The sequence below is a fragment of the Triticum aestivum genome, chromosome 7B (assembly GCF_018294505.1).
Source record: "Triticum aestivum cultivar Chinese Spring chromosome 7B, IWGSC CS RefSeq v2.1, whole genome shotgun sequence".
Classification (NCBI taxonomy): domain Eukaryota; kingdom Viridiplantae; phylum Streptophyta; class Magnoliopsida; order Poales; family Poaceae; genus Triticum; species Triticum aestivum.
Window position 1 is genome coordinate 401839132 of NC_057813.1, and position 9724 is coordinate 401848855.

The following is a 9724-nucleotide window of genomic DNA, read 5'->3' on the forward strand; positions in this document are numbered from 1 at the left end:
TAGCAAAACTTTGAACATAAGCCCTTCACTTAAGCATGTATGTGTGTATAAACATTAATCAGAACATAAGGTTAAGAACTGAGAAATGAGTAAAATACCAAATAGTTTGAATATGCTCTACTCTTATGTTCCTAGTGCTAGATGTTCAAACCAGCATAAATGTTTGCGAGAACAACGTTAAGACAAGATACACTAAGATTAACATGAGACACTAGCCTTCAGACACGCCCTCATCAACAGATAGTCCTGTTGCATCGTTGCCAGAGGAAGTTATAGGTCGCGCATGTCAACCACAAGCTGTGCTAGATATACTAAATTATTTGACATCTACAGTACAATCTATTGTGGAGAAAAATAAAATACGAAACACAGTATTTCCTAAAATTGCAGATAATTGTTTAGAAGGCATACATAAGTGTTCCAGAAAAATGACATCGAAATCACATCTGAATTACATGTTTCAAATAGAGCTTATCAAATTCAGCTGCCAGTCAGAATACACCAGCCCCATATACACAGCAACCTACCAAACTCAGCTGCCACTACTAGTGGTGCCCCGTCCAAAACTCAAATTGCAAAAGAGCCTAGAATGATCTTTCCCGATCTTTTGAAGGGTAAGAATAAGAACTCGATTGTATCGACGCACTGCTCTCAGGCGATGAAGACGAAAATAGTGTCGAATTAAGATGAGATGGAACTACCAGCCCCAGAGAACTTAGAACTAGCTAGGCTAAAGATCTTGATCAGCTATGTTCATGGAAGATCCAGCAGATGGATCATCTTGGCTCGTCAAGCCTGCGACTGTACCCGGCTTACGTAAAGACCCTTATCTGCTAGGTTGATGGCGGATCCAGTAGAAGGATCATCTTGGACTCATCAAGCCAATGACCATCTTCGAGAATTCCCTCACGGAACAAAGCAAGTTGTAGTGAATGGAGCATATCTGGAGCAATCACATAAAACATATGTTCAATTTGTGTTTGAGTGAACATTTCCAGCACTGGCCGTGTTTGCAAAGGTCCATGCGGCTTTTGTTCCTTCAGAACCTGTGCCACTGCAGCTGCTCTTGCAGCGTTTGCGGCGATTATATGTGCATTTGCCTTTGACCGCTTTATTATTGCTTTGTTCGTTGTTTGGACAGGCACATACAGCGCCATTCTCTTTGCAGCAGCCTTTGCTGCTTTTGCTGCCACCTTGTCCGCAATGTAACCAATTGACAAGGCGTTACAAATTGCTTTCGCGATTAATCCGCCGACCTCAGGAGTGAATGCAGCATCTTTTGCGTCTATAGCTGTTCCTCTTCCAGGCGTATTCTGAACTCGTTTACCTAGCATAACTGCAATGGAAGGGTTTTCTTGGATCATTGCACTTGTGGCAGCTTTGAGAGCAATCTCTTTTCCTTGCCCCAAGTCCATGGCGTTGTCTTTAGAAAGGTGAGCCTGGCCATTCCGTCTTGTTGTAAGAAACCCTGGCACATCAACACGTTTAGCTGCTGCAACACTGAGAAACGAACGAAGCTTAGCCTCAAATGTACTGCCCCCCGGCCTGAACCGCATCACGGAGTGAACATGCAAATTCAGCATCGAACTTTTGAGCCAATTTAGACCACAGTCTATCCTCTTTATAATTTTGGCATATGTCCCAGGTGAGCGCTGCCTGATCTGCTCCAGCCGCACAAAGTACCTCTCAAACATGGCACATTTCTCAATTTCAGATTTTGTCGCAACATGCATCCTGTACAGTCGGTGATAACCTCTTTTAAATCGCTTCAGCCTCCGAACTAACTGAGCAACATCTCTGGGGAGTTCAGTTATGCCATGATAAATTCCATCCTGAATTGAACCTGCTAATGCGACTAGATCCCTGTCCCTCCTGGTATCGTCTAGTGGCTTCAGCATCTTCCTAAGGACATGGCTCCCTTTCAGAAGGCCTCTGTGGTCAACAACAAAATCATTTACCCCCATCACACCATCCAGTGAGAACCCAGCCCTGTGTAGCTCCACAACCCAGTCGACAGATGCACCAGTTGAGTTGAGAGCAACCACTGATGACTGATCATAAAGCCTTGTGTCCCCAGGTACTTGCATTTGCTGAATTGGAGTCAAAGATCTGATGTAGTTTACAAATGTTCGCCTCATGTGTGAGCTGGCCGCGGGGAGGAACATTTCCAGTACTTCGTACTGTACAAAAAAGAATATTGTACAGCGGAACATGAGTATATTATAACTGAATTCAAACATGGTGTTAAAGCTAATATTGCATAAAATAAATGTATTAGAACTTAATTCTTACAGGAATATTAGTCACAGCAGCTTCCGCAGCAACAATCTGAGACAAAGAAGTTACATCAAATCGTTAGTTGCGAATTCTAGAAAGCAAGAATCAAAAGATCAACCTTATAGCACCTGAGACCATCCACTTGGATGTATGGGGTCATAGTGGAATATTATCTCTTAACCGATATCGCTCTTTTTAATATTAATGTGCAATTAATTTTCTCCCAAATACAAACGTGCACTGCATGTGCGCATTTACTAGTGTTCCAAAGCTTATGTGGGGATTCCTAGGGCAAGTACTCCACCTCACTGGTTCGACCACATTACACAGCCACAACAAAGGACACCTGCCATGGCAGCCACCACCGCACCAGGAAGAACATGGTCAAGGACGAAAATGCGGCAGCGGGTGAGGGCTCCAAGGAGAGCCCCGGCCCCGACCCCGTCCCCTAGGTGAGTTCCGGTTCCGCCACCCTATAATCAGCTCGAACCGCACCTAACGACAGGGTTCCTTGGAGGTGGAGGTGGAGTACGTGCGGGAGAAGCCCGACCACGGCGCCGGCGACCCCCTCCTCCTCTCCCCAAAAATATCTACCGCGTTTCACTAAGCACCAACGGCGTTTGAGTGCAAGTCAAGAAGCTCACCAGATGATCCGACGGCAAGAAGGCGGCCCGCTTGAATTTGCCAGCCCGCGCGGCCACGAGATGCCTGCCGCGGCCATGACCCCCGCACTGGGCGTCGCCACGCCCGCCCCCACGCCCGTGCTGGCCGCCGCCACGCCCGCCCCCTCGCCCGTGCTGGCCGCCGCCACGCCAGCCACCACCACCGGCACCGGGATGCATGTGGTTCTCCATCGGTCTCGGGCGAAGGAGCAGGGCAGCACCGGCGGTGTCGGCGGCGGTGGCTCCAACACCCTAAACCCTCGGCGAAATGTGCGTGGAATTGCAAGGACTGAACTGAGGCTGAATTGAAGGAGCGTCCTTCGCGTGGAGGGTCCGCGCCGGGCAAGCGGGCCGCGGCCCATTGGCGTTTTATGGAAATAAAAGGAAACCTTTACAATAAATGGAATTTTGTGCTAAAAACATGAAATTCCCTAAAAAAACAAATAAAGGGAAACCTTAACAGGTTTCAATAAATTTTAAATTCTATAAGAAAAATCACGTACACAAATAAAAAGTGTTCGTATATATACAAAATAAAATAGTCTTTTTGCGGGAATACAAAATAAAATAGTACAGTATAGTCATTATGTAAAATAGTCATTTTGTATTCAATTTTTAAAAGATTCCCTTGAGAGATCAATTGCACGACAACGATTGAGGCTCATGTATCTACGTTAAGGGGATGCAAGTACAAAAACTTTTCATCAACATGTGAAGCACCGTCACAGGAAGAACATCATGACTACGCTATAATGCGAAGGGGCTATTGTGTCGAGCCACAAACAAATAGCCACAACGATGGATGAGTATTATGATGCCATGTTTGGGCGTGGTCCGGATCAAGTGTACACTATTGACCTTGACGCTCTGAGCAGAGACCTCGGCCATCCAGATATGCCATTTTCGACTGAGGAAGTGGAAAAGGTGGTAAAGGCGAAGTCGCAAGGCAAGGCCTCGGGGCTAGACGAATTTACTGGCCGCTTCTACGCCACTTTCTAGCACATAAATAAGGATGATTTCATGAGGGCTTTAGAGGTCTTGTGCCGCGGTGACATGGGAGTGCTTTCGGCATAGATAAAGCCATCGTTTCCTTGTTGCCGAAGAAAGATCATGCTATGGAGCTCTGAGATTTCCGGCCGGATAGCCTTGTGCATGGGGAAATCAAAATCTTTGACAAGATTCTGGCAACAAGGTTAGTAGATGAGCTTCCAAAACTAGTGGGGATACATCAAAGTGCTTTCGTCAAGGGGCAATCCCTCCATGACAACTTCATGTTTGTTCAATGTACTGCTCGACGGGTTCATGCGCTCAAAGTGCCTTAGATCCTTCTAAAGCTAGATATTACAAAGACGTTTGATTCGGTACAGTGGTCATTCCTTGTGGAGACCCTTTGCAAGATGGGTTTTAGCCCAGGGTGAATATCGTGGGTTTGTGGACTACTTGAACACTCCTCAACGCGAATCATGGTGAATGGAGCACCATGAAGGAAGATTTACGACTGTTGGGGCCTTTGAGAAGGGGACCCTTTGTTCCCAGTCCTCTTTACTCTGTGCATGGAGCCCCTCCAGCGGTTGTTCGATTGGCGGCGAACAAGGAAATAGAAATCGTAACTCAAGTTCTCAAATGGCAAAATGTGTCAAAATTGTCGGAGGTAGCGGATAAGCCATGGTGGTTGTGGAAAGCGGTGGTAGTATGTGGAAGAGGTGGTGGAAATCCTGTCAAAATTCGAGACAAATTGGTCAAATGATGGTGGCAATGCAGAAGTGTGGGCGGTGGCTGTAATTTTCTGTGATAAATTCAGTTTCGTTAGGTTTTGGTTGGACGTACGGTAATGGTCGAATGATCGGTGGCTATCGGACGACCGATCTCGGATCGGATGTCCGGTGAGTGGGGAAAATCTGTTCGTGATGAACTCGAGGGTTTCGTGGACAAAAGAAAATTTGAGGTGAAAATTGGGTGAATTTTGTGGATAGAAATGATGGGGAAAAGCTAGATCCACCTGAAACACATCAAATCCATGGATCAAAATGAACAAAATATCATCAAACCAACAAATCACAATTTTTTTGGTATGGCTATTTTGTGGGGATTTTGAAATTGGGTAAAAACACACAAATTGGGGCTAGAAAATGGAGATAAAGAACTCCAAGGTGTGAAACAACATGGCTCTAATCCAAGATGATGTAGGATGGAACCCAAGTAGGTTGATCTTTTCACACTTGGAGGGGCGAAGAGAGCAAATCAAAGAGAAACACAAGAAGAACTCTCAAATAGACTTGATCCAATCACACATGTGCTAGATCCACAGACACAAAGGGAGAAATACAAGATCCAAAGTAAACAAAGGGAGATGCAAAGGTAACTAGTTCATCCCAATCCTAGGAGGAAAGGGGTCTTGAATCCTTGGAGGATCTTCCCACAAGGGGGTCTCGAATCCACTTGGGGGATCTTCTCACATGGAGGTCTTCAGCGCCATGGGAGTAGGGATAAGTGGATGAGCAAGGCTCAGTCTCAATGTTAAGCTATCATAGTGCTAACCCTAAAACATTGGAGGAGAAGGAGTATATATAGTCTAGGGGGTGAAGAGGTACATGGGCCTCGGCCCGAATCACTGTGCACAGACCGGCGTTTTGGCTCTGTAACGTCTTCGTCGAATTTCTGGACGGGGTCAGACATCCGATGCGTCGGTCGTCCGGAGGGGCTCGGACTTCTGGCATTTTCGTTCTGGATTAGTTGTGTGAGATATCTGGAGACGGTCGGACGTCTGGTCGTTGGAGTGTGCCGAATGTCAGGTACTTGTCGGTCATCTGGCCGTTGTAGCGTCCGTCGACTGGCCCTTCTGGCAGGTGGATCTTCCAAGCGTCGGACGTCCGGTCAGCACCGGATGTCCGGTGGCTATAGCTTTCTGGCAGCTCTTCCTCTTGGTCCTTGCGCTTGGTGTCCTCGCCATCTTATCCATTGGATGTCGCAGCATCATGGCATTCCTCTAAGTACCTGATCACACACAGTGTCTCCACTTGAGGTAGTAGCCATGTATCATATGTGGAATATATAAGTTCTGAGAGGAGCGAGTTCACCTCGGCTTGGATATAGCCCTTGCTCGAGCTCTAGTCATTGATCGACGTGCACTGGTACAGTGAGCTGCTATAAAAACGATTTTTAACCCCTTTCCGTAATGGAGTTTTAAACCGTCGCCTTGCATGTGTGTGTGATAGGGAGGGGGGTCCTTCCCACACGACCCAGAAACCATCGGGGATAGGCCCTCTAGTCACACACGCTGGACAAAATGAGCTTGTGTGCAATCGGGCTAGCCATCGCATACAATTATACAGGCCCAACCGTTTCCGTTCGTACGTACATCCCACACAGTGAATCCCAGAGAAACGTTTTTGTTCGTATGTACCCACACAGTGAATCCCAAACAAACGTTTCCGTTCATATGTACATCCCACACAGTGAATCCCAGACAAACGTTTCTGTTCATATGTACATCCCACATAGTGAATACCAGACAAACGTTTACGTTCGTCTGCACATCCCATACACTGAATCCCAGACAAATGTTTCCGTTCGTATCTACATCACACACAGTTTTCTGTATAGCCTCGTGTGTGATAGGTGTAACAATCACACACGCTCTGCCTCCATTAACCGTTTGCTTTATTTCAAATATATCACAGAGGATTCGATGAAGAAAACTATATGGCATTGTGTTATCCATCACACACGCTTTTACTACTATAACCATTTATAAAGTTTCATGACCCATTTAGCATGTTTATTAGTTTACTATTAATAATTCAATATTAAGCAAATTCACATTTCATATCGTACAGTTGTTTGCCAATTTCATATCAGGCACATAAATATATTTTAACATCACAGTACAATACCTACATCAAAACAACACAGTACAACATATAGCTAGTTCACCTTCATAAGCACAATATTAGAACAATATATTCATTTCCCTAATCGACTGATGCATGATCAGTCAAGTTCGTCTTCTCCACCTCTGCTTTCAGTTAAGTAAGAACCTGTTTTGCACTGACCAACTGGGAAAGTGCCCCCTCCTTCGCCAACACCATCATAGCAAAGTCTAATTAAAAAATCTAAGCTCATTCTCCATCTTCATCTTTTTTCCCATATCTTAAAATATTCTTCAGCATTGACAACACTTTCTCTAAGCCTATCTCTGTTCTCTTCCTTATACATGCTTCGGAACTTTGCTAGGCCACTCTTGATCAACCCACTCCACGTAAGAACACTTCCGTTCATCCTATAATATTTAAAACTAAATCAGTAACAATTGTAGGGGAAATTGGTTTCTAGAAACATAGAAAATCACCACATACATATTTTGAAAAAACTGAAGAAACACGTTAATTATGACATATCTTCTCAAAAAGATCAATGTGCAAATGAATTAATTGCTACTGATACAACAACCAAATTCAGAAACATCACAAGCTATAATTAACTGCAATAACGCTACAAGTTCTTAGTCATGTACTATAAATAACAAATTGAAAATTTTATGATTAAGCTGAATAGAACTGCAACAGCATAGCGACAGTGTTTGGATAACATCAAATTGATACTAACATGTGTGTACATGCAAAAATTTAGTAACATAGATCTAATAACACTTAGGCCATCCACTATTTATGTCAAAATCGGTGTCAAAACAACTGTTGCAACATTTGGCACCGGTGCCCTGCATTGCCGAGCCAATGCCAGAGGAAAATTCAGGGAACCAGACTCCTAAGAACCTAGTTGCTCCGATTCCCAGTTCCTTCGTGCCATAAAGTTTTAGTATTTTACTGCTTGGCTGCTCGGATGTGTGGAGCAAAGTTGGCTGCACAAATTACGAATGCGGTGCCAAATAATTTCTCAGGGCACCGCTCATGAGATGACAACATTTTTAAATACTAGGTAAAAACTGTGGAACTCTCTTAATCACATCCAGAATAACATAGCACAATGATAGTGTCTGAATCACATCTAACAAATGATTTGCAACAAGAAAAGTGGGGTTAACCTTCTCTGCACATGCTAGAAACTGAAGGAAATATGCCCTAGAAGCAATAATAAAGTTCTTATTTATATTTCCTTATATCATGGTAAATGTTTATTATTCATGCTAGAATTGTATTAACCGGTAACTTGATACATGTGTGGATACATAGACAAAACACTGTGTCCCTAGTAAGCCTCTACTAGACTAGCTCGTTAATCAAAGATGGCTAAGCTATTTTCCTAACCATAGACATGTGTTGTCATTTGATGAACAAGATCACATCATTAGGAGAATGATGTGATGGACAAGACCCATCCATTAGCTTAGCATGTTGAATGTTCAGTTTTGTTGCTATTGATTTCTTCATGTCATATACATATTCCTTTAACTATGATATTATGAAACTCTCGAATACCGGAGGAATACCTTGTGTGCTATCAAACGTCACAACGTAACTGGGTGATTATGAAGATGCTCTACAGGTATCTCCAAAGGTGTTTGTTGGGTTGGCATAGATCGAGATTAGGATTTGTCACTCCGAGTATCAAAGAGGTATCTCTGGGCCCTCTCGATATTGCACATCATAATAAGCCTTGCAAGTAATGTGACTAATGAGTTAGTTGCGGGATGATGTATTACAGAACGAGTAAAGAGACTTGCCAGCAACAAGATTGAACTAAGTATGAAGAATACCGACGATCGAATCTCGGGCAAGTAACATACCGATGACAAAGGGAATAACGTATGTTGTCATTACAGTACGATCGATAAAGATCTCCATAGAATATGTGGGAACCAATATGAGCATCCAGGTTCTGCTGTTGGTTATTGACTAGAGATGTGTCTTATTCATGTCTAGATAGTTCTCGAACACGTAGGGTCCGCACGATTAACATTCGATGACGATTTTGTATTATATGAGTTATGTGTTGTGACCAAATGTTGTTTGGAGTCCCGGATGAGATCACGGACATGACGAGGAGTCTCGAAATGGTCTAGAGGTAAAGATTCATATATTGGATGATGATACTCGGACACCGAAAGTGTTCCGGGGATACCCGGTACATATCGGGTCACTAGAAAGGGTTCTGGGCATCCCGCCGGCAACTACATGGGCCAAGAAGGGGACAGACCAGCTCCTAGGGTGCTGGTGCGGCCCATGTAGGCAGAAATAAGGGGGAAGGAAAGAGGGGAAGAGACAAAGGAAGGGGAGCAATTTGGCCTTCCCCTTCCTTCTCTCCTTCCTCCTCCTTCCTTCCCCCTCCGGATGAATATGGAAGGGGGGAGGCCGAATTGGGAGCCGCCCAAGTAGGATTCTTCCTACTTGGGGCGCCCCCTTTGCTGCCTATCCTCCACTCCAACCTATATATATGTGGGGGGGGCACCGCTAGAACACACATCACCAGTTGTTAACCATGTGCGGCGCCCCCCTCCACAGTTTACGCCTCCGGTCATATTCACGTAATGCTTAGGCAAAGCCCCGCGCGGATTACTTCACCATCACCGTCACCACGCCGTCGTGCTGACGAAACTCTCCCTTGACACTTTTTGGATCAAGAGTTCGAGAGACGTCATCGAGTTGAACGTGTGCAGAACTCAGAGGTGTTGTACATTCGGTGCTTGATCGGTCAGAACGAGAAGAAGTTCGACTACATCAACCGCGTTGTCAAACGCTTCCGCTTTCGGTCTACAAGGTACATGGACACATTGTCCCACTGAAAGTGCAACTATCCCTGGGTGGTTTTGGTAATTCCTAACAACATAT

At 44.7% G+C, this 9724-nt stretch overlaps 1 protein-coding gene across 1 annotated transcript; it reads right to left on the reverse strand.

Moving 5' to 3' along the window:
- Positions 1–479: 479 nt before the first annotated feature.
- On the reverse strand, positions 480–3182 carry LOC123160466 (uncharacterized). Its single transcript, XM_044578281.1, has 3 exons — positions 2922–3182; positions 2293–2328; positions 480–2180 (listed from the first exon to the last, which is right to left on the reverse strand). The coding sequence occupies exons 1-3, from the start codon at positions 3129–3131 to the stop codon at positions 834–836; spliced, it is 1593 nt and encodes a 530-aa protein (XP_044434216.1). The 5' UTR covers positions 3132–3182; the 3' UTR covers positions 480–833.
- Positions 3183–9724: the final 6542 nt, after the last annotated feature.

Excerpts from the sequence above, each read along its gene's own strand:
- LOC123160466 (XM_044578281.1), bottom strand. The coding sequence starts at position 3,131 with ATGGAGAACCACATGCATCCCGGTGCCGGTGGTGGTGGCTGGCGTGGC. Across the intron at positions 2,329-2,921 it reads TCTTGCCGTCGGATCATCTG|ATTGTTGCTGCGGAAGCTGC; the intron begins GTGAGCTTCTTG and ends TCTTTGTCTCAG. Across the intron at positions 2,181-2,292 it reads CTGCTGTGACTAATATTCCT|TACGAAGTACTGGAAATGTT; the intron begins GTAAGAATTAAG and ends TTTTTTGTACAG.